This window comes from Malus sylvestris, chromosome 11, assembly GCF_916048215.2.
Source record: "Malus sylvestris chromosome 11, drMalSylv7.2, whole genome shotgun sequence".
Taxonomy (NCBI): domain Eukaryota; kingdom Viridiplantae; phylum Streptophyta; class Magnoliopsida; order Rosales; family Rosaceae; genus Malus; species Malus sylvestris.
The window spans coordinates 37023961-37048440 of NC_062270.1; the positions used below are offsets into that span (position 1 = coordinate 37023961).

Below are 24480 nucleotides of genomic sequence, written 5' to 3' on the forward strand. Positions count from 1 at the left end.
CTGGAGGGCCTTTTGCTAGACTTGCTTCAAAGGTCTGAATTTACTTTTTTTATCTAGAGCTAAATTTAATTCAAGGGTGTTGGACACTTGATCTTGAATCAAACTTGTGATTTCTTCAAGGAACTTCGAAGCTTGATCTTAAATGAAGTTGTATCGTGAGGAGCTTCACGTGGCAAGTGATCTTCGGCTTTGTCGAGGATGAATCAGCACGTGTTTGTTGCGCTTGTCTCCACTTGCTTCAATGTATCATTTTCACTTGCCTTACTTGCTCCCCTTGCTTAAGTAGTATTTTCCCTGCTTTTCCCCCATGCATGTGTGGCATCTTCTCCTGCAATATTTGCCCTCTGATGCAGGAGTGGAATGCAACCCTTGCATTTTGATGGTTCATCACTTCTTGGTGACTGGAGACCCAGCTCCAACAACAGTTGAAGATGACTACTCGAGAGCTAGGTAAGCAATCAGGAAAGGTTCCAGGTAGTCGGTTCCTTACTGGGAGTTTGAGTGGAGGTTCCAACATATTGCTTTCTTTATCCTTGTTTTTGCAGGTAAGAACAATGACAAAGGAAATGACAGGGAGATTGCATGATATGAGATACTCTTGCTCTCATCCTTGAAGATATGAGATAATCTTGCTCTGGTGTGACTTGTTTGAAGAGGTATTCTTGGAGAGGAAGAAAACTGAGTATTTCGAGATGCTGCGTTGAAGATGCATTCTCGGAGATGAGGAAGAGTTGAACATTCTTGCAGGTCTGCCTTGTTATGGAAAACGGAGGTCGACATATATAGAGATTTCTCAATAGCAAGTGGTGGTGTTATGCTTTTACTCTTATCAGCAACTGTGGTGTAAATAAAACAGTAAGATTTACGAGTTTTCAACTTTGTCAGAGATCTTTGACAAAGTTGCACTCGATATCCAAAAAAGCTGAGATTGCGTTTGAAAAATGCCAACAAACTTTATTCAGGAAAATCTGGCTTTTGAAATTCGGAGAGCGGTGCCTCTTCGATCTCTGAACAAGTGGCTATGTTGCCTCTTCTTTTATAGAGACATCAATTGTGTTCAAAAGTATGCTCAGAAAGTTGCTGCCTGTAGAAATTTCTCCCATGTTGCACTTCTGAAATTTTATTTAACCTTTTTTTTTTTCATCATTTCTGAAAATGAATTGTCCATCTAACATTTGCTTAGATTTGAGTCTTAGGAGTGATACAGACGAGCAGCGTCAGGATAATATATGGCGCCCGTCCTTCTTATCTTCTAATGGTCCTCTTACAGTTAGGGACTCTGTGATGAAAAATAACATAACCGCTATTGTGGTAGCTAGGAATTTTCTCACTCCAAAAGATAAGAGAATCCTTTCAAAACGATTTGACAAGTTGGCCGTTCAAGACTCATTGGCTCTCAGTGTTCAATGTGCGGGCTCTGTTTCCAATATAGGCCAACGCCTACTTGCTCAAACTCGCCAAGTTGAATCATTGATAGCTGAGTGGCAAGTTTTAAACAAGAGATCAGAGACCTCAAGCACGAGAATAGAGTATTACATGTGCTTACAAATAATTACTCGACAAGCATGAAAAGAAAGCTCGACCAACTGCAAGAATCCAAAAGTTGGATGCAAAGTGATCACCAGAGGTTCGTTGCTAGATTCCGAAAGCAACTGATGCCTTCCCCTTCTGGTGTTTTGCCAAGTACTGGGGTGCCACATAATCAATTTCCAATGCCTCCCCCTTCTGGGGTACTTCCGAGTACTGAGGCTTCACATAAGCAACCTTTGTAAAGGCTCCATTCTGCTTATTTGTTTTAACTCATGTGTATGTACATATCTGTAAATTTCTTGGAGATATTAATAGATAAGCTTTATTTCATTCAATAAAGCATATACTTCACTAAGATGTGGTACTTCTGGACCAAATATTAATTTATCTTTACCCTCATGAAGATAAATGATTATTCTTAATGTCTACATCATTTGAGTATTCAACTCATAATCTTCAATCCATATGGTTCTTTAAAATCATAAACATCATAGATAAGATTCGTGTTGGTAGATTGTTCGATCTGCAGTTCAGGACAATATTTCTCTCAACACTTTATAATCTATCTTGACTATTCAGGAGTCTCAATTTAATATCATTGACTCTTCATGAGTTCTAATTTAATGTCATTGACTCCTGCAAGAGATTTTAGTATGTTGCAACAATATCATAATGATAGTACTCACTAAGGCAATTTATAACATCCATTGGTATTGAATACATAATTTATGTTTTACCCTTCGGGGGCTTCCTTCAAGCAATTTGAATCATTCAGGGATTTTCTACACTTCATGAAACATTTTCCTTTGGAATTTATACAGAGCAATTTGCTCCCAGATATACTTGAGGAATTTACTTATGGAGATATGATGTGAGCGACTCACAACCTTTCGTATATAATTCTCCATTCATATGAACTCGTTTACAAGAGTATAATTTCAGGTTTTAATACCTTGTGTCATATCATGTGAGTGTATTTCATTATATTACAAATGCCCAATGTAACCTCCTTGGTTCAACATCTTTTGGCTATTTGTATTATATTCAAATATATATAGGTCCATTTTTCCACGTTCTTACAAAATTGTAATGGAATTGCCTTTCTCCATTTTTTTTGCCAATAATTTTCCTTTTGTCGACGAACAAAAGAACGTGACTCAATATTAACACAGCTCATTGATGAATTTAGTAGCTACTTGTAAAAACCAAAATTACCATTGGTTATTATCAATCAGTGATCCCATATTCTCATGTGCATGCGCATGCATAAAAGTTTTTCATTTCTTTGGATATCCATTGCCTCTTCAAGGGTATTACACTATCTCTTCCAGGATAGTCGTAATTTAGAAAATGTGAATCATAACATCCTCTTGAGCGTTATAGAGCTTGGATTTTAATCTCCACTTCCGGGGAGTTGAGTCATTCGAACCTATACGTCTATCATGCTACATGCATGAGACATCAATATTCCCATGTCCGTGGATTGTCCTATCTGAGACGTGTATCCATGCGGCGACTGTCATGCTTCTGGCGTGCAACAGTTATGCTTCGGGAATGCAATAGTTCAGTAGTGCCATATTCTTCTTCTTTCAAATGACTAAACCTTTTAAGTCTAAAAGTTTGCCACGCTTCAAGCGTGCAACAGATAAATCATTTACTGTCTCATTATTTTGTCCAACAAGGACATCAATTCTTGTAGGCACATTTGCAGCAAGTATATGTGATTTCATCACTTTCGTTGCATCATTCAGTTATTCCAATTTCATTTTCTTATTGATTGCTTCGTGAATCAAAATAAGACAAATTATCTTCGTTCTTCTGGAACGGCATTTTCTCATCATTCTTCTAGAATGATATTTTCTCATCGTTCTTCTGGAACGATGTTATTTTCTCCCCTTAACGGCGGGAAAATTGTTTTATCAAAATGATAATCCGCAAACCATGCGGTAAACATATCCCCAGTCAAGGATTCCAAATATTGAATGATAGATGGTGTTCAACATCAATGCCTAATCTGCGATGATGCCTCATTTCAGTACGTTGTGGCAGTCTTACAGGCACATAGACAACATAACCAAAAACTCGTAAAAGTATAATGCTTGGCTGGTTCCCAAAGACGAGTTGTACTGAGAAGTATTGATGGTTGGTAACATGTCTCAACCGAATTAATAATGCATCATGTAAAGTTTACATGTCCCCATGTAGAAAACTGACAATTTCGTTTTCATGAGCAAAGCGTTGGTAATCAATTTCACCCACTTAATAAATGTTTCTGCTAAACCATTTTGAGTATGGACATGAGGAACTTCTGGTCCTTATTTAATAGTCTGTGAACTGAGACTCTTATGTCCTTTATTACAATTAAGTTGAGCCACTGTGACACTTCAAACTTACAATACTCATCAAGGAATTTCATGTCTTGATCTTCAAGATCAAGGGACTTTATGCCTGATCCTTTTGCATGATGGAACTTCAGATCCAATCATTTTTATATGATGAGGATCAAGAAACTTCAGGTTCTGATATGATCAAAGAACTTTGGGCCCTATATATACTTATTGTAACAAAAGGTAAGTACAATAAATAAATTAAAGCAATAGGCGGTAATTCCAGCCATAGTAAATAAATTGTATTTAAGTAAATAAAGCTCGTGACAAGGGCTTTAATTCAGCACCATTCACATAAATCAAAACTTAAAGCAGTAGGCGGTAAAACCGTCCATGATAAATAAATTGCTTTAAAGTAAATAGAACTTGTGACATGGGCTTTAAACCAACACCATGCACATAAATATCAAATCTTTAAAGCAAAGGGTAATAATTCTACCCACTGTAAATAAATTGCTTTAAATAAATAGAACTTGTGACATGGGCTTTAAACCAACACCATGCACATAAATATGCCAAAACAAAAAATGAAATGATTAAGTCCTCATCTTTTTAAGTCCTCATCTTTTGCTTTTTCTTTTTCTTGGTCTGCCACCTCTTTTGTTTGATTCCTTTTATTTTTATTTTTATTTCACAATTTTGAAGTCATTTTGGTTACTCACGAAATAATAGTAACAATAGGTTCCAATTGGTGTTCCTCCTCCAGTGAGTTTCGAAAAAGTCAAAACAGTTCCCATAAGTTTTGGAGTCAAGAGTGTCTGCAACTTATGAAAAGATCAAACCGTTAGATTTAGTTCAAATTTTCGTATGATATGGATAAGAGGATACCAAACAACTTTTGTGAAGAAACAATTTCGATCTGAGCTACCGAAATGGAGTTTTGGTACTCATAAGGTGGTTGTCCAATTTTCTGCGGAAAATTGGAAACTGGTTTGGTATTTCAGACATCTACGACAATCGCACCGTGAAATTTTCTGAAATTTTGATATGTTGTAGATACTAAGTAGACGAACAACTTTCAAGAAGAAAGTATTTCAATCCGAGGTCCGCAAGTTGGAGTTCCGAGGCTGTTTACATGGCTGTCAAATTCTCTACGAATTTTGAGTATGTACTCTTTTGCTTCTGCAAAGGATGATATACAGTCATACAACAATATATATAGTTGCTTCAAGAAAATCAATTGTACTGAGATTTGAAGATGAAATGAAAAAGTTTTCTTATCTGTGAGATTCCAGTTGAAGGAGGTGAACAGGATTTGTGGCGTTGTGCTTTCCACTGATATGAGAGCTTCTCGTGCTGATAACGTGTTGTAAAATCGACGGTGTGTGCAGTGGAATAAATAAACAAGACACAAAATTTACGAGGTTCCTCTATAGTCAGTGTGACTGGAGTACGTCCTCGGGGCAGCAGTGGTGCTTTCATTATAATCTGAAATAATAAGAGTACTAAGATAACTCACTCTATTATCTCCTCTCCTCTTCCTCTCTTTTCTCTCTTCCTTTCTTCCTTCTATCTCTCCCATGAACCTCTCACATTCATCTCCCAAACTCATTGTTGTGTTCCATACGACTTACTTTTATAGAAGCAAATCACAAACAACATAATGAAAGACTTACTATATGCATGTGAGCATTTACTATACACATTACTATACACATGTGGACAAGCATACCTACTATTTACAACAATTGAAAATTTTTACTTTTTCTTGCTATAGATTTTGTTCATGCGTTGTCATAATCCAATTCCACAAAATAAAACAACATCGCCTTTTTTTTTCTTTATTTCTTCTCTTTATCCAGAAAGAAAAAAAAAAAGATTCAAAAATAAACTAAAGGGGAACAAATTCCCTCCAAATGATTGGTAGCCCCTCCTCTCTCTCTCTCTCTCTCTCTCTCTCTCTCTCCCGCCATAAAAGCCTTTCTGACGACGCTACCACTGTCTCCCAATTACTCTCTCTCCTCTCTCTCGCTCGCATTACTTCCCAGATATTTCCTCCTACTACATTGCCCCTCTCTCACTTCTCCATAGCACATTCCATCTCTCTCTCTCTCTCTCTCTCTCTCCCTCTCTCGCAATCGGACGACGGAGGAGCTCTCAGTGCTCGTTGGAAGCTCGAGTCGATTTTCGAACGAATCGGTTAGCTCTTTCTTTCTGAATGCAAACTATCTTTCGTTTTGCTTGATTGAGTGTTGGCAACTGCATCGAATCCGATTGCTGTCATAGTTGTACTGATTCTTGCGAGTTAAGTCTGGATTAAGCGTTTCAAGAAATCATAACATATATTTATTTCAGTTTATTGCGAATCTTTTTAGGCAATGTAATAATTTTAGGAGCAATTTCATTTTATTTGTCAATAAACGTGGGTTATTTTTACTTACTATCCTCAAGTTTAGCAAAACTCTTTTACTAGACATTTTTTTCATATCTATTACTTTTAAATTTCGTTAGACTTTCTGTCAAGTGATTGACTAGGTTCTTACTAACTTCATTAGCTTTAGCCCTTAGCTATTCTAATCACTCATTAGTTTTATGTTTTTGGATTGCTTGGTCAGGTTACAAAAGTATTGAACTTGATTTGTCCACTGGAATACACATAGGATGAAATTGTAATTCACAAAAAGATTAGGGTATAGGAAGCTTCAGGTTTCCAGCTAGTGGTAGTTTTCACAATGTCAAGTTTCTTATGTTACAAGAATTCTAACCTTCAGATGTAATCTGAAATGTTTCCCGTTCAAATTTCGATGAGTTATTTTCCCATTTCTTTTTGCTGTTTGAAATGCAGTATCATTTTTTTTATTCGTCACACTGTAATTAATTTAAGTTAGGAATAAAACTTTCGAATTTAAGTACATAAGAGACATACTCATCTAAGCAACTTGACAATAAAAAGTTTTGTTTGTTTTCAACCCTACGGCACATTAGAATTTCAATTTTTTAACAGCCCTTGATGTGATTCCACTAAAATTGGCCCATGATGTGTGCCCTTTTTACTGTCCAAACCCAAAACCAAAAGAACTTGCTTGCTTAGACTGGATGAAATTGGATGGTTAATTTGGTCCAAAATTCAGGATATTGCATCAAACTGGGGGCCACACAACTCTGTGTGCCAAAGCTTTATGTTTGCATGTGTGACAAATTTAAGTTTAGCTCTGCATATTCTCTGACTAGGTGAGTGTTCCAAGAGCTTTGCACCATAGAAGGTAAAAGAATCCCTCCCCTTATCTGACCTGAGCACATCAAAGCAAAGCAAAGCAATATTACCAATTCCACTTGGAGAATGCATGACTTATATCAAACGGAACACACCGTCACAGTGGCGTCCACATGTACTTGATTTATGTGTAAGTTTTTGTTTGCATGTTCTCATTATGTGATATGTTATCACAGGACGTCAATTGTGTGTCATATAAGTTGTTGTTTTCCATTTGGCTTGCTGTAGCAGAGAAGAAAACAACACACTGAGCGTTGCATGCACATCATATGACTTACTTACAATTTCATTGGCCGCTTCCTTCCATTTCGTCACATGTTTGTGGTTGTTTGTCACCCCATTTTCCTTTTTCCTTTGCTTTTCGATAAGCAAAAAGCCAGAGAGGAGAGAGGACCAGAAAATCTTTATCATCACTCAAAAGATACTCTGAGAAGAAGATACTTAAAAAGTTCTGTGGCGTAATTTGTTCCATGAAAAAAGGTTTTTTTTTCTCTTTTTCCAACTAGTCAATGAAGGTTAGCCTTTTCTTTTTCCTCTCAGATTTCCAGTGCCTGTGTTTTTGTATTCATGTTTAATTACCTTATTTTATATGCCACTTTGATTGCTGGATAAATCAGAAATTTGCTTCTTTTGAACCATTGTTGGAATGTTCAAGTTTTTCTGGTTGTTTAAGGTCCAATAGTCCCTTCCGAACGTTAGAGAGGTCCTTACTTTTACCTAGATTAATTGCAGATTGTAAACGATCGATTCTTTATTAGGAAGTGATTATAGAAACTAATTAACTGTTTCTTCTTATCCGAGTGGCGTCTTGATATAGTTTTTGCCTCTAGACTTGGCCTGATTATGGTGTTTTCGGACATTTGGTCCCTGCTAGTAGGGACTCCAAAGCTATATGAAAAGAAGAATTGATACCTTGTCATTGTCGGTGCTTAATTAGTCCTAATTAAATGCTTAACAAATCATTATACTTGAATACGAAAGTGTTTGATGCTTCTTCTTGGTTTAGTAAATAAAACTTGTCGTCGTAAGCATTGTCGCTGCTTTATATTTCATCGTGTTTAGTCAATGTTCGACTTGTCTGTGGATGAAATGATGGCCCTGCTAAGAATTTCGACCTAAATGGGGAATAAGGTTCCTCTCCGGATCCACTTTGTGAGGATCCAGATGATCCTTTAATGGTATCCATTCATCATAAATCGTGTAATTAAGTTTCGTCATTTACTATTTGTGTTCAATACTAAATAAAAATTTTAAAATGATTTTTGACCGTATAATGTACGATGAATGGACACGATTAAAGAATCTCTGGGATCCTCACAAAGAGAATCCGAAAAGGATTCTCATTCCTGAATGGATGCTTAATTAGTGTTTTATTCTTTGGTCCTCAATGATTCTGTCCCTGAACTTTATGCGCAGCCACGCCCTTTTTGGCTTTATAATCTAAGAACCAAATGAATGAATCACATGTTTGCATGTTCTAGCTTCCTTACCTTACTAATTTATTAGAAGAAAATGATTTTCGCACACTGTTTTTTTAAACTGTACACTCTTATTTATTTCTCGTCTTATAAAAAAGATAAAGTTAAAAACAGTTTTAAACCGGGTGTATAAAATAGAAAAAGAGTGTGAGGACATGAAACTGCTCCCTGTGTAGGCAGAATAATTTGAACTTAATGCGTGGAGAGCAAGCTGCGTTACCGACATGTCAAACAACCTAGTCAGATGGAGCGTGTTGTGGTCACATTGTAGTGATGGAAAGTCCATCAATTAGCAGTTGACGCTTCAGTCAAAAATTTTGTTTTCGTCAATGTTTGTCTGCTGTTTGTCCTTGTCAGAGACAAAAAACTATTGCTTCTAATGAATCTAATCACATAAGTTGATTAAATTATGTTTATCAGATATGTAATTAATAAAAAAAATGTGATTATGTGGCTTGCTTTGATCTTTCCTTATAAGAAGAAAATATATAGAAACTCCCATTTTCACAAGTTGTTTCCCTATAAATCTTTGAAAATCGAAGTCAATTTATAGATATATAGGATCAAAATCGCTAGAAAATATTGAAGGAATCCTTATATTAGAAATAATTTTGTTTTCCTTTCGTATTAAGTCACGATTCCACGCACAACCGCGTACGACCGCTCCAAACATTCCTTGAAGCCAAAACGTATGTCATTCAGTATTCTAGGATGTGAGTCATGTTGCTATAGTAACAATTTAGTGATATGGTATGCCCATATCACCGGCTAGAAATCAGCCACGAGTCCATGTACGATTGCCTGTACACATTTTTGAAGCCCAAAAGTGTGTCGTCCACTATTTTATGACGCAGGTCATGTCCCTAAAGCAACTTTGTAGTGATGTATTTTGCAGAGATTACAATTAGAAACCAACTATGCGTTTTATGAAGGTCAAATATGTGTCGTCCAAGATTCTAGGACATGATTCATTTAGCTATAGCGGCATTTTAGTGGTGTACTTAATTTGCATAAATCATCGGCCAGAAATCAGCTACACTTCAACTTGCGACAGCCCTAACATTTTGTAAAGCCCAAATGTGCGTCGTCCAGTATTCTAGGGTGTTGGTCATGTCGCTACCATGTAGCAACAATTTGGTTGATGTGCTTTGTCACTCTTGTCAATGTTTGTTGTTGTCTTACTAATAAAGTAGGTTAACAATCATTGATGGATGATTACTTAGTTAACTGAGACTAGACGAGCTAAAAAAAACTATTAAATCTAAATAGGTTAGCTGTTACATTGCTATGCATAGAATGCTAACTACCATCTTTACTCAACATTTGACTTGTGGATTCCATTTACACATTCAACTGGTAAATGTTTTGAAATTAAAAATTCTTAGGTAATATGTAGATAGAATCCCAAAATTCTTGAAGTTTTTTAGGACTAAACCATTAATTAATAAAAAATAGGAGAATTAAATTTTTATATTTTTAAAACATGAGATATATTCTTAAGATGCGTGTTGTGTGCTTGTGCTAATTTAATTTGTTAAGTTTAAAATAAAACGAAAGAAAAAACAATCAAGTGTTTTTTTCTATTTGTTGAACAAAATCACGTGTTAACGTGGAAAGTGATCTAACAAAAAGAAAATAAAAAAACAACAACAATGCTTATCTTACTGAGTGGTGTAGGCTGTATGAATTTTATAACGACACTGTGTTCGGTTTTACGCTAAGTCTTCCGCTTCAAGTACTCCATGTCCTTTTAAGAAAAAAAAAAAAAAGTACTCCATGTCCTTAATTTCTTAAAAGTTTCTTTCATGTCTTTCTAGATTTTCCTCCACTCCTTTTATCTTAAGGTTTTGCCTCATAATCGCATTTTCTAATCATAGCATCTTCGGTTCACATGTATAAATCACAAAAAGAAAATGACGTAACAAAAAAGACATGCAATGAAGTGAGTTCCAGTTGTTTTTCGGTTGGTCTTTAGCAACAAATTGTTCAAACTTTTGTTCTGGATGGGATAAATATCGAGTGAGAAGATATTTCTTTCCACTATATGCATTGGTTGACATAGTACTCTCAATTTCCGAAGGTCTTCGAGAAGGAGAGGACAATCTGACGCATAAATGTTTTTATTTAAAAAAAAATGTAGAATTATGTAAGCGGCAGAAATTATCTTCATATTTCACTCCCAAAGAAAAAATGAAATAAAAACTTTCAGATTTTCAATTAATTAGTTGCTAATACAGCAGATTTGTATAAACCACTAAGCAAAGTATTTCTGTTTGGGTATAAATTTTTCTGTTTACGACATAATGATTGATATCTCCTGCATGGCTGTAAGGATTTCAGTACCTTATAACGCTTACATGAGGATTTTGTTGCAACTTCGTTTTTTCTCTCACTACGTTTTCAGATTTTGGAGATTACCATCTCTCTCTTCCTCTCTCTCTCTCTCTCTCTCTCTCTCCCCCCCCCCCCTCTCCCTCTCAAAACCAGTGACTGTGTTTTAGTTGACATCCATCTCCAAAGGCATATTTGACTCGAACTCAAAGGGAGAGGTGGGTTTCTAGAGAGAATTCAAGAATTGTTAGTTTTAATATTTATCATTTATTATTTATTTGACTCTTGTTTTGTTTGTGCTGGTTCTGAACTCTCCGGGCAGGATTAAGTATGCTAATCGAAACAGTATATGATAATGCTTTCTCAGTTATTTTTTCCTATTTCGGTGTCTGTTGTTGTTTCATCTGTATGATGTTCATAATTTTTGGCTGAGAAAACCAGAGAACTCCGCCACTAGCCGAGAGCCGTGGGGTTTATTCTCTCTGTCATCTCCTGTTACTGCCATTTTTTACTCTTTTGCCTTTATGCTTTTAACCTTTTTCATGTCGATTTTATGAATGTGAGTTTTTAAATTGCTACTTTAAAAGACCACGAGATAGCGGTAGACCCCATTTTTTGTCTGTGGATCATGTTCTTGGCATGATTTTATTTAATATTCCAGTAAGCCTGATGTCACTTTTTTTTATTTTTTATTTTTTATTTTTGGTAAAAAGCCTGCTGTCACTTTTGTTTGTGTGCCAAGATTATCATGTACTGTTGTAGAGATGGCCTTGTTATATTCAGACCGAGTGTGTTATGATTTTTTGCGGCCTGTGGCGATGTTTTGATGACTTTGTTTGCTTTAAACGGAATGTAGGACACAGTTGTCCGAGGATAACTTGTGTTAATAAAGTTAGAAGGGAGGGTTCACTAATAGAGAGAGCGTATGCCTGGGAACAAGTACAACAGTAATTCGGACCACATCCCACCAAATCGAGTTGAACGGCTCTTGAGAGAAAGGGAGCTAAGGAAAAATAACAGGGGCTTGAACTTGAATGAACCATTTGAGCCTGAGTTGCAGTTAAGAGAAGATGAAAACTCAAAAGCCGCCTATATTGAACAATTCTTGGAAGGGGCTGCAGCTGCAAGGGCGCTTAATGAGGGATGCGAAAAGCAAGAGCGGAGGCCTAGCAGGCAACGACTGTTGGTTGTGGCTAACAGGTTACCGGTCTCTGCAATTAGGAGAGGCGAAGATTCATGGTCTCTGGAGATGAGTGCAGGGGGTCTGGTCACTGCACTTTTGGGTATGTGGTGTTTTAACTCTTCTTTAAATAATAAATACTGATGACCGGTTTAACATCTTTGTTCCTTTATCGAAGTCCCGTGTCTATCATTTTCATAAAGGGGACAAGATTTTCATCAGTGATGATATCCCTTTCATTTTGATTATGATTTGGTAATTAACCTGCAAAGATGAACCTAATTTGTACTGGATGGTTTTTTATTTTTTCTGCAGGTATAAAGGAGTTTGAGGCAAGGTGGATTGGTTGGGCCGGGGTAAATGTGCCGGATGAAATTGGACAGAAGGCACTTACTAGAGCTCTCGCTGAGAAGGTCCAAATTTCTGTACCTGGATTTCTTTTAAAACTGAAATTTTCCGTCATTCATAGACATTGGTTCAGCTCATTTTCACTCTTGCTTATGTATACAACACATTCCAGTGTAAATGTCCATGAAATTTTAAGATGGTTGTTTTGTTCCTTACAGAGATGTATCCCAGTTTTTCTTGACGAGGAGATTGTTCATCAATATTACAATGGCTATTGCAATAATATTTTGTGGCCCCTTTTCCATTACCTTGGACTTCCACAAGAAGACCGACTTGCCACCACCCGGAGTTTCCAGTCACAGTTTGCTGCATATAAGAAGGCAAATCAAATGTTTGCCGACGTGGTTAATGAGCACTACGAAGAGGGTGATGTAGTTTGGGTCCATGATTACCATCTTATGTTTCTTCCAAAATGCTTGAAGGATTACAATAGTAAAATAAAAGTTGGTTGGTTTCTCCACACCCCTTTTCCTTCTTCTGAAATCCATAGGACGTTGCCATCACGATCAGAACTACTCCGTTCAGTTCTTGCAGCTGATTTAGTTGGGTAATTATTCCTTACATTCTGCACCAGTAATTAATTTTCTTTGCAGTTTACTTTGCTGATGATAATTGAGAAATGCTGTTACTAGACATTTGGCATATCTTTTGAATCTATCAAGCTTGGTTGTTTTTGCATCTATCATTGAGAAAGTATTTCATGTTGCAAAAACTAATGACATCTTGTTATATTCCTCAAATGCTTAAAACTATCTGGCTTTCATCCGCGATGCATAATATTTAGGTCTAGCCGTGATATTCTGTTTCTTTTGTGCTAAGCTATCTTCAACTGCATTCGTTTGCTGGCATGAGGCATGATATGGCTTATTGTATTTCACATGGTATAGAAATTTCAGAAATAGAAGACCCCATTTATGTAGAAATAACGTGTTCTGAACATTGCCTTCATTCCTCTTTTGAATTATGCTACAATCATCCTTAATAACCATAAAACAGTAGAATATCTAATCGGTAAAGCATAATTCAATCTCAATTAGCACAAGGAGGAGGCAATAATGGGGTATCAAATTACTAGGAATGGAATAGTGTTGACAGCTTTAGTTAACTATAAATTCTTCGAATTTCTATTGGTACTTTGAGATGTTGTGTGAAGTGATTTCATGCACAAAAACCTAATATGCATAGCAACTAGAAAGTTCCGTGACTTATTGTCTTGTTTTTTCAGTTTTCACACTTACGACTATGCACGACACTTTGTTAGTGCTTGCACTCGCATTCTTGGACTTGAGGGCACACCTGAAGGAGTTGAGGATCAAGGAAGGCTTACTCGAGTGGCTGCGGTCTGTATCTGTTCAATTATTACCTGTTCTTTTCTTGTTTTTTGGTATTCTATCTTTTAAGGTTCTAGTATCTTTTTATACAACGTTTAGCGTTTAACAAATTGAGTGATATACGCACATTGGAATCTAATTCTAGCTGTACTTGCACGTTTTAATTTCAGTTTCCTATTGGAATAGATTCAGACCGCTTCATACGTGCACTTGATGTTCCTCAAGTACAAGAACACATTAAGGAATTGAAAGAACGGTTCGCTGGGCGAAAGGTAAGTGTTCTTTTGTTGTTTCAATGATCCTAGACACATGGACAAATCCGCCTTTTATCTCTGTCTAGTGAAATCTGCCAAACACATGGGTAGTTTTAAAAGGTAGCACGCTCAGTCTTGCAACTCAAACACAGAAGTTTATTTCTGTTACCTTCTTTAATTTGGCATCATTACTCCAAGGAACTTCACAAGTGAGTTCGTTTTCGAAAAGGATGCTGGGAATAGAAGCCTTAGAAGCTTTTTTTTTTTTTTGGTCTTTTGTTTAGGGTCTTCAGTGAGAAAACAAATGAAATTTCCAAATTTCTTCTTCTGATGATCGATTCAACCTCTGATAAAAAAGATATACCTTGGTTATATTTCATCTCTTCAACAAGTTTAGTAATGAGCATAACGGCCCTATTGTTCGGATGGAGAGAAGAACCTACGATTAGCTTTTTCGGGAAATTTCCAAACGAACAATTTAACGAAATCTTTCAATTTCTTATTTTACTATATATGCCGCTTTTTTCTCTAGTTATGACTGTTTTTTTAACACTGCAGGTAATGCTAGGTGTTGATCGCCTTGATATGATTAAAGGGATTCCTCAGAAGATACTGGCTTTTGAAAAGTTTCTTGAGGAAAACCCAACTTGGCGTGACAAAGTGGTTTTGCTGCAAATTGCGGTGCCAACAAGAACGGATGTTCCAGAGTGTATGCCCCCTCCTTAGGATGCTTTGTCAAGTGTTTTTTGTACTCTTAGTTGCATTTAGAATAAACTAGGATCTATATATTCGTTTCATTTCTTTGTTTTATCTTGATGGTGATGTATAAACTACTTATCTTGCATTTTCACAGATCAAAAACTTACAAGCCAGGTTCATGAAATTGTTGGCCGAATAAATGGAAGATTTGGAACTTTGACTGCTGTCCCAATACATCACCTGGTATGCCCTTGATTTTCTAAGTAACTATTCCACAACATGTTATTGAAAGAGCCTCGGTGGAATTTAATACAAAGGATGTTGATGTGCGACGTTATTGGTCTGTCTTTATTAACATTCTGTATGATAATGGCATATTAGGAGACATAATTTAAATTTGAAAATGCTTGGATTCATGCCACAAGGGTCATTAGTTGGTTAAAGTTCATCTGCAGTGGAATTATATATCTCCTGCTTAGCACTATGCGATAAGGTGTAGTAGTTTTGTAGCACCTTATTAAGGGGTGCCCCCTCACAAAGGGGGTCTCAGTGACTAGGCCCGGGCGACTGTTTACCAAAAACATAGGTCTCTGCAAAATTGTAAGACCATGTATGGGGGATAACGCTTTAGTATTCTTTATTGGGTGGGGTAAACAAAATATATAAAAAGGTCGTACCCAGTGCACAAGGCTCCCGTTTTACGCAGGGTCTGGGAGAGGATTCATTGAGATTCTCAAATTTTGAAGATACTTTTTTTGAAAAGCCGAGCCACTAGGATGAAATAAAAAGAGTTCCGCATTATCAATAGCAGTTGTTTTTCTTACATATATCAAGTTTGCTCGAGATTTGAACGAATACTTCCTAACCAATTCTTTTTTTGTCTACAGGATCGTTCTCTTGACTTTCATGCGTTGTGTGCACTATATGCTGTAACTGGTACCATTCTACATACTCTGGCTCTGGTTCCCTGTTTCTTTTAACCCATTTTTTGCGAGCAAATAAGTTTTCGACATAACTTTTCAGCTAGTATCTGAGAAAATGTATATATAACTTTTCAGCTAGTAAAATCTCCTTGTGTCCGTTTGGTTTCGTTTTCAATTTGTCCAGATATAGCACTTGTCACATCTCTGAGGGACGGAATGAATCTTGTCAGTTATGAGTTTGTGGCATGCCAGGATGCAAAGAGAGGGGTCCTTATTCTTAGTGAGGTAATAACTAGAAATTTGCGTGCTTTGTTATGCTTCATCTTCACTCAAATTCTCATTTCTACCAATTTGATGAACTTATATTCTGTTTTTATAGCTGCCATGTTACATGGCTTGGATCGGAATCGGATACACGAAAAGTTTATCTGATTTCAAAAACGCATACAGAATCATCTTAAAAGACAATCTAATATTCGGTCTTTAGAACTGTAAACTCGAGTGTAATCTTTTTACCTCGTCCTTTTTCTTGCTTTGACACTTCCTGTTCCTTGTGTAGTTTGCTGGTGCCGCACAGTCTTTAGGTGCTGGAGCAATTCTAGTGAACCCGTGGAACATCACAGAGGTTGCCAATTCAATTGCTCAAGCATTGAATATGCCCTCTGAAGAAAGAGAGAAGCGACACAAGCATAATTTTTTACACGTGACAACCCACACTGCACAGGAATGGGCCGAAACTTTTGTAAGGTATGCATGCTTGAGTGTCGTGTGTTTAATTCTTGAAGCACAAAATTATTTCTTTGCGATGTCTAACGATGGTAAACCAACATAATTTAACATGGTTCTTGGCGATTCGTGGCATACATTTTGTTTTCCTCCACATCTTAACAGTTTAAGCTTTCGAGGACAATGTAAAACCTCTAAAAATTTAGCAATAATATGTTTTCTGAGTTGAAATTGGAAACATATGCCTACGCAGTTTCCGATACCTTGACCCTTACAAAAATCCTGAAGGACATGCTTGTATTTTAAAAGGTGGTGTAGATAGATTATGCACTGAGACTTGACATTCATATCACGATTTTTCAGTGAACTGAACGATACTGTTGTAGAGGCACAATTACGGACCAGACAGGTGCCGCCACCACTTCCAAACAAGGACGCAATTCAAAGTTATTTGCAAGCAAATAATCGATTGATCATACTGGTATGTCATGGGAATGTCCCAGTTAAGAAGTAATGTTCATGTACCTCTATCAAACCTTTCGTTATCATAGGTATCTACATGGTATTCAAATTTTAGCGGATTTTCATGGTATTCTTGGTCAAGTATAGGAAGTGTGATGCAATGCTCAGGTTTCTAGAAATGTCTTATTGGTAATCAGATCTACTTGTACACACCAAATCTCACTCCCCAAATTGTAGGTTTTGGTTATGCAGCATGCCTTTCTTTGCTGAGTAAACTGGCAGCATATAAAGGTTGCTTCCATTGAAGTGTTTGACATTTTAAGTAGCCAATAATACATCAAGTCTCTCACCAATTTTAATACAGTGAAGTATTCAGCTGTCTCATCGATTGTGAGACTCTTTATTATCTATTCTTCGGTGACATAAAGAGCTGAATTTTCTTCCTAAGCCCAGTTTGGATTTTATGGTTTAGGCATCACAGTTAAAAGATTTTATGGTTTTAGCATCTGGTTGGCATTTTCTTTCATCCATCTGAGCTTTCTGGTGATGAGAACTCAGGGATTCAACGTGACATTGACTGAACCGGTGGACACACCTGAGAGACGAGGTGATCAAATAAAAGAAATGGAACTTAAACTGCACCCCGAATTGAAAGAAACCTTGTCAGCACTCGCCAATGATCCGACAACAACTATTGTCGTCATCAGTGGGAGTGACAGATATGTCTTAGATGATGTAAAACATCGATTTCCATATCTAAGTTCCTTACCACCCTTATCTTATCCCTTTTTTAATTAAGGTGTTTTTACAGAACTTTGGGGAGCTTGATATGTGGTTGGCAGCTGAAAACGGGATGTTTTTACGCCTTACAAAGGGAGAATGGATGACAACAATGCCTGAACATTTGAATATGGAATGGGTTGACAGTGTGAAGGTGCTCGCGTCTTGAATTCAAGTAATATTCGGTTTAGTTGTATCCTCGTTCCTTCATACTTATAATGCTGATTTTATTTTTTCAGCATGTTTTTGAATATTTCACAGAGAGAACACCACGATCACATTTTGATAAACGTGAAACTTCCCTTGTGTGGAATTATAAATATGCAGGTATAGCTTCTTTTTTTTCAAACCATCTAAGCAGAAAAAGAAATCGGTTTTGTTGAACCCAATTTCACTTGGAGAAAGTTTTTTGAACAAGTGAACTTTGGTTACTCTAATTCCTACTTTTTTCTGTTTCCTTTTCACCTTATCATAACCGCAGATGTTGATTTTGGAAGACTTCAAGCAAGAGATATGCTGCAGCATCTCTGGACTGGCCCGATTTCTAATGCCTCTGTTGATGTTGTTCAAGGTAGCCGGTCTGTTGAGGTTCGAGCAGTTGGTGTGACAAAGGTGAAACTATGATGCTTTGCCTGTGAAAACAGTTGAAATTATTTTGCTTATATTTTTCAAACAACTGTTTTGTTTCTGACAATTCTCTTTCGGTTCAGGGTGCAGCAATTGACCGTATATTGGGAGAGATAGTTCACAGTAAATCCATGACGTCCCCCATTGATTATGTGCTGTGTATTGGACATTTTCTTGGCAAGGTAACTTTCTTGCTCTGCAAGTCATGCATTTGCTCGTCTCTGAACTAGTTATTTGAGTCATATTCTGAAAGCTTTCTTTCTGATACGAGGAAAACTCAGAATGTGAGGTTAATCCTTCATTGCATGCTATACTATCATGTTAAAGACTCGAAACCCTCGTTTTTCGTTGATTTATGATATTTTTCTGGTATGGGAAAGAGTGTTTATATGCTCTAACTTCCAACTGCGGAAAATGGAGAACATTTGATTCAAGTGTTTGTTCATTTTCATTTCAGGATGAAGATGTGTACACCTTTTTCGAGCCAGATCTTCCGTTTGAGCCGATTGGTCTTCCAAGAACCAAGATATCCGATGGACTAAAACCAAACGAGAGAAGATCTTCTTTGAAGGCTCCGGCAATCAAAGGCGGGTCAAAATCATCTCAGAGCAAGGCGCAACGGCTTTTACCAAACTCTGAGAAGAAAAATGCAAATCATAACACCACGAATCCACGATGGCCATCTCCAGAAAAGATTTCGTGGAACGTACTTGATCTGAAGAAGGAGAACTACTACTCTTGCTCTGTGGGGCGGACTCGCACAAATGCTCGCTATCTACTTCAGTCCTCGGATGATGTTGTCTCGTTTCTGAAGGAACTGGCCGGTGCATCTTCCGCAAGCGTTTCATCTTCCGATTGAGAGATATAATGCTCTAAGATTTCTCGAAAGTGTAGCTTCATATGCTTCTGAGTGCTATTACATCGTAGATATTTCTAATGCTTCAATTGAAGTGTTAGATTGAGTGATAGAGTAGGTATTGAAAGCATCTAAACCAGTGACAATCAAAGACTTGGGAAGAGGAAGAAGAAAAAAAAACACACCACACGAAGTAATATCCTTACTCAAATATGCAGTTCTTTTGCTTCATTTGTCTCCACTTATTTGCATGTGTCATTTCCACTATCAAATTTGGAGGGTGATTTTGCCATCCCCTTTTCGCCTTAGGCCATCTCGAGCCAAGGGCGATAGGTTATTTTTACTTCGGAAATGTGCAAAGTCCGTCTCTCACAAGGAAGCTATATTCCTAGTCGACAAGAGGCTATGTTCTAGTCAACAAGCAGGGTTGGTTACTTGTAGGGAGGCAGATTGTCTGCCCTACTGTTTGGATGCTCTTTCCATCCCCTCCCCTCCTATTTATGCGATCACGGTTAACCCACGTTAACATTTTATATTCTTATTATTTTTTGTCTTATTATTTCTATAAAAAAAATTAATATAAAATGTTAACGTGGCTTAACCGTAACTGCACAAAATAGAAGGAGATGGGAAGGGCATCCAAACAGGAGGGCAGACAATCTGCCTCCTACTTGTAGCACTCGAGTTGAGTGGGTCGCATTCAGCCCTCCGACACGCTTTTTGTGGGGCCCACGTGGACTTCATATCTCTCTCTCTCCCCCTCTAAATCTAATAAACTATAAGTACTATAGTTCTATAATTCATGGAGATGAACAAAAATAATCGAGACTACACATTAAAAGATATGTTTTGTAGGGACATATATCTTGGAGGGATAAAACATAGCCCACCGCTCTTTAGTCGTGCACTAATCCAGATGGCTTTATGTAATCTTTTCTTTCTTTGTAATCATTAAATTAAATAAATCAAAAGAGAATCAACGTACAAATCAAGAGGAATGCAAAAGCCGAAAACAAGAGTGCAGAAATCAAAATTTGTTAAGAACTCACGAATACAGTTGCCCCTTAGAACCAACTTGTAACGGCAGAGTTCCCAAAGATGTACAATCTTTCTAACGTTCCTGAGGCAACTTTGAGCCACCACCAGATCGTGAGTCGTGACAATGGCAACAACAGAGGCAGAGTCGAACAGATCTCGCGGCGAAATTGAACGGATTGGCGACGGAATCGAACGACGCTTGCAGCGATGACCGTGCTGATTTCTTTGGGCTTCTCAAATTTGTTTGGGTTTATAAGAGAGAGGAGTGAAGGAGAGAGGAAAGAGAGAGAGAGAGGGAGAGAGTGACGACATGGCGAGAAAAGATGAGAAAGAGAGGGGGAGGGCAGAGGGAAGATGCGAGCAACATAGCAAAAGAATTAAACACCATTTCTCCCTGGAATTTCATTGCTTTTGGCTTTTGAATTCAAGCAATGCATGAACGAGTGTACACACACACACGCACATTTATATAAGCTGAAAACAAAAGAATTAAACACCACAACTTTCATTGAACAGAATGTAAAACAAGTTTACATAAGTATACCTATCGGGAACCGAATCTGTGGAAAGTTTTTGTAAAACGGAACACGAAGGAAAGTAAGATACACGGATGAAAACACAGAAAGCACACTTAGTAGAATTATACCCAACACCCTCTAGGCATACAAGAAATAATGGCATGGCTAAAAATGAATAATGAGTGATACTGATTGAACTAAACTGAGGTAATCTAAGCATATATCACCTAATATGGATGGCGGAGGTTTTACCGAGCTCTATAACTGAAATTGGCTTACACCTTCTTGTTTGGTTCAAAGACGTACTTGATCAGCGACTCCTTGATTGGCAGCAACTCGGGGAACTCTTTCTTCAACTTGGATGCATCCATTTCATTGTTGCTTCGAGCTGCAACTATAACCTTGGCTTGCTCTTCGAGTGTGAAGTTAGCCCATGTGAACTTTGGGTCAATGTATTGCTTGTACATCTCCAGGATCTCATTATGGCTTACGACACCAGGGTTTGTGAAGTTCCATATGCCCCTCAAGTTCCGCTTTGCCATCTCAATAGAAATGGGTATTAACTCATCCAAGATGGTCATGCTGTTAGGAATGTTTACCACTTTGTTATAACGAGAGATCTTGGTAATGAAGTTGCGAGGGTTGTTCAGGTCAGATGAGATGGGCATCCGAACTCTGAGAGTGCAGACGTTGTTGAATTCTTTCAAGAGCTCCTCAACCTGATTAAAAATAAATGACAAACGTAAGACTTGAGAAGAGGAAGAATAAAGAAAAGAGCATAAAACCAAGAACTCTCAGTGAAATGTACCATGGCCTTGGTTTTTGAGTAGTAGGAACCATGGAAATTGGGTGTGTCCTCTTCCTTGAACCCAATTCCTGAACCTTCTGGATGTTTAGCATCATATTCAAATATACACCCAGTAGCATAGTTCATCATCAGGAGTCCATGCTCTCTGCAAACATCTGCCAAGGTCAAGGTTCCAGCAACATTGACTCGAATTGTTTCTGCCTTATGAGATTCGCACCAATCAACATTAGGTCTACCAGTCAGACCCGCAGCATTGAACACATGGGTTGGCTTGACATTCTGAATATCTGCCAAGAGTGATGAGCCATCCTCAAGACGCCCTTTTCCATATTCATAAGGAATCCCTTGTTTTTCACATAGCTTCCCAAGTACACCCCCAATCCAACCAGTCCTACCATAGATCAAGAACTTATAGGGAGGCTTACGAGGAGAGCCACTGGCTTTGGAAGGTGGAACCAACATTCGGGGATTACTTGAGACAAAAGATTCAGATTTGCCCTCTTCAGACTCTTCCGAAAGTCTCTCAATCCCACCAGGCATCATCAGCATTCGAGGATGAGGTAGCAGAGCCCCAGATACATCACCCCACCAATTAGGATTCTGAGTGTACCATTCTATAGTCTTCTTCAACCCATCTTGCCACTGGGTGCGCTCTGACCACCCCAAAATCTTCAGCTTCTCATCATCTAGGAAATACCTCTGATCATTGAAAGGTCTGTTTTCAACAAACTTGATGTTTGTCTCCGGGTCAATTGAGAAAAGTCTGCATATATCTTTGGCCACATCGATAACTCTCCTTTCCCTCTTTGTTCCAATATTGTACACATGTCCAATCTCTCCTTTGTGAAGAATGAGCTCAAAAGCCTCAGCAACATCCTCACAAAATAGATAGCTTCTCACGTTAGAACCATCCCCGTGAATGGGCAGAGGCTTCCCTTGCATGGCCAACAGAATGAACTTCGGAATCAATTTTTCAGGAAATTGATTTGGTCCATAGACATTGTTTCCACGGGTAGTTATAACAGGCAATCCATATGATCTGCCATATGCCATAACAAGCATTTCCGCTCCCGCTTTTGTTGCGGAGTATGGATTTGTTGGGAGAAGTTGAGATGCTTCATGGTTTCCCACAACAGCATCTTCATCAGTCTCACCATAGACCTCATCTGTGCTGACATGGATGAACCTCTTGATTTGTCCAGTAACTTTGCATGCTTCTAGGAGAACATGGGTGCCATAGATGTTGTTCTTTGTGAACTCAAAGCTGTTACCAAAGGAGTTGTCGACATGGGTCTGGGCAGCAAAATGCATTATGGTATCAATCGACTCAGTGATGAGGAGATAGTTGACAAGGTCAGCACTGGCAATGTCCCCCTTAACAAACTTGAAATTGGGTGATGATTTGGAGGGAAGGAGGTTTTTCAGATTTGAACAATAGTCAAGCTTGTCAAGCACAACAATCTTGTAGCCAGGGTAACTGCGGATGAGCCGGTTGGCAACATGAGATGCGATGAAGCCAGCAGCCCCAGTTATGAGGATGTTCTTGGGGGTGTATGAACCCATGTTGGAAAACGTCTAAATATCAAACATTAGAAAACTACAATGAGAACCAAAGCTAAAACAATATACCAATACATAAACTACTGAAAATCAACAATGGAGCTAGAAGAACATGTAAAGCAAACTTTCCATTTATCCCTTAACCCTAGGTAAAACGACATTATCACGACACTGTAAACAATAGGAAACAGATAATTCAAATGACAGATCCCCTTAGTTTATAACAAAACAGAGCTACCAAAATTACATATAAAGTTTCTAATTTGGTGATTAAAAGCGCAAAGTTGCCAAATCAAGTACACCGTATACAGCCAATTTCTTAGAAAGGACTCATCAATATCTTAAAAAGTTACCAACACCTCATTATATACTAAGGATTAACTTTTCTTTTATGTTTTTTCCTTCCCCTACAAGCAAGTAAACATGCCCGAATCGGTATCAAACAGAAGCAAGACCACAACACATCACAAAAACATTCACTGAATCCTATCACATCTAACAGAACCGATACATCAAATTTCAGATCATGCATATTCAGAAACAAATGAAAACATCAAATCATCCAACCCATTTGGACTAAACACGCAAACATCAGAATCTCATCCCCATTCATGACAACCCATTTCTCGTTTCACAGATCCCGGATCAAAATTGAGCAATGCCATGTTAGTAAATCAAAGCTTAATAGCAAACCCAACACTCAAATTCTACATATTTATCACAGATCCAACGATTCAAAAGTACCCAAATCACAAATATCACAACCAAAGCAATGATCCAACACTTTGGCCACATGAAATGTAACAAAAAAAAAATTGCAGAAAAGATAGTAATAAGCTTACTTAAAGATTTAGCTTCGGTCAAGATCGACCAACCCAGATAGAGAAATTCAGAGACGAAGCCTCAGGAGGCAAGCGATGAGAGAGAGAGAGAGAGAGAGATTCAGGCAGAGAAATTAGAGAGAGAAAAATGGCCACCGATTCATTTGTGAAAGGAAGGGGGTGCAGAGCCTCTGTATGTATATATACGCCCTCTGTAAATCTTAGAAACAGTTAAGGAGAGCCGTATAAGAGACCGAATGACTGAAATGCCCTCCGACGGTTGAGCAAATTACAACGGCACGCGTTTTGCGGGCCCGCCTCTTTTGTAGGGGTAGGCTGGGCGCAAATTTTGGTTTGCAAGTCAGAATTTTGATCTTATGACGTCAAGATCATGGGATATTTTGGTCTTACCAGGTGAACTTCTTGACAACACCCAATCAAATTTCGACGCGTGTTTTACGCAAAGGTTTTATTAACTGTCGTCAACTAATGTAAGTAGAATGTTACTGACAATTATTCACGCGTCAATCAGTTGTTTAAAACTACCAT

General features: G+C 37.8%; 2 protein-coding genes across 6 annotated transcripts; one reads left to right on the plus strand and one right to left on the minus strand.

Moving 5' to 3' along the window:
• Positions 1-5861: 5861 nt before the first annotated feature.
• Positions 5862-19417, plus strand: LOC126590025 (alpha,alpha-trehalose-phosphate synthase [UDP-forming] 1-like). Of its 5 annotated transcripts, XM_050255499.1 has the most exons (19): positions 5864-6056; positions 7089-7261; positions 11797-12223; positions 12436-12533; positions 12687-13075; positions 13754-13868; positions 14030-14131; positions 14672-14822; positions 14967-15055; positions 15700-15748; positions 15920-16020; positions 16295-16482; positions 16825-16942; positions 17482-17658; positions 17735-17857; positions 17943-18030; positions 18185-18315; positions 18414-18512; positions 18788-19417. In XM_050255499.1, the coding sequence occupies exons 3-19, from the start codon at positions 11866-11868 to the stop codon at positions 19187-19189; spliced, it is 2778 nt and encodes a 925-aa protein (XP_050111456.1). In that variant the 5' UTR covers positions 5864-6056; positions 7089-7261; positions 11797-11865; the 3' UTR covers positions 19190-19417. The 5 variants fall into 5 exon arrangements, with proteins under 5 accessions (XP_050111458.1, XP_050111456.1, XP_050111454.1 ...); XM_050255497.1 differs by lacking the exon at positions 7089-7261; XM_050255500.1 differs by lacking the exons at positions 5864-6056; positions 7089-7261 and adding an exon at positions 7491-7646.
• Positions 19418-20713: 1296 nt separating this feature from the next.
• LOC126590027 (trifunctional UDP-glucose 4,6-dehydratase/UDP-4-keto-6-deoxy-D-glucose 3,5-epimerase/UDP-4-keto-L-rhamnose-reductase RHM1-like) lies at positions 20714-24120 on the minus strand. Its single transcript, XM_050255502.1, has 3 exons — positions 23953-24120; positions 21551-23125; positions 20714-21461 (listed from the first exon to the last, which is right to left on the minus strand). Exons 2-3 carry the CDS (start codon positions 23111-23113, stop codon positions 21018-21020), a joined length of 2007 nt encoding a protein of 668 aa, XP_050111459.1. The 5' UTR covers positions 23114-23125; positions 23953-24120; the 3' UTR covers positions 20714-21017.
• Between the last annotated feature and the right edge of the window lie 360 nt (positions 24121-24480).

Excerpts from the sequence above, each read along its gene's own strand:
- LOC126590027 (XM_050255502.1), bottom strand. The coding sequence starts at position 23,113 with ATGGGTTCATACACCCCCAAGAACATCCTCATAACTGGGGCTGCTGGC. Across the intron at positions 21,462-21,550 it reads ACTCAAAAACCAAGGCCATG|GTTGAGGAGCTCTTGAAAGA; the intron begins GTACATTTCACT and ends ATTTTTAATCAG.
- LOC126590025 (XM_050255499.1), top strand. The coding sequence starts at position 11,866 with ATGCCTGGGAACAAGTACAACAGTAATTCGGACCACATCCCACCAAAT. Across the intron at positions 13,869-14,029 it reads GGCTTACTCGAGTGGCTGCG|TTTCCTATTGGAATAGATTC; the intron begins GTCTGTATCTGT and ends TTTTAATTTCAG. Across the intron at positions 15,749-15,919 it reads TGCACTATATGCTGTAACTG|ATATAGCACTTGTCACATCT; the intron begins GTACCATTCTAC and ends CAATTTGTCCAG.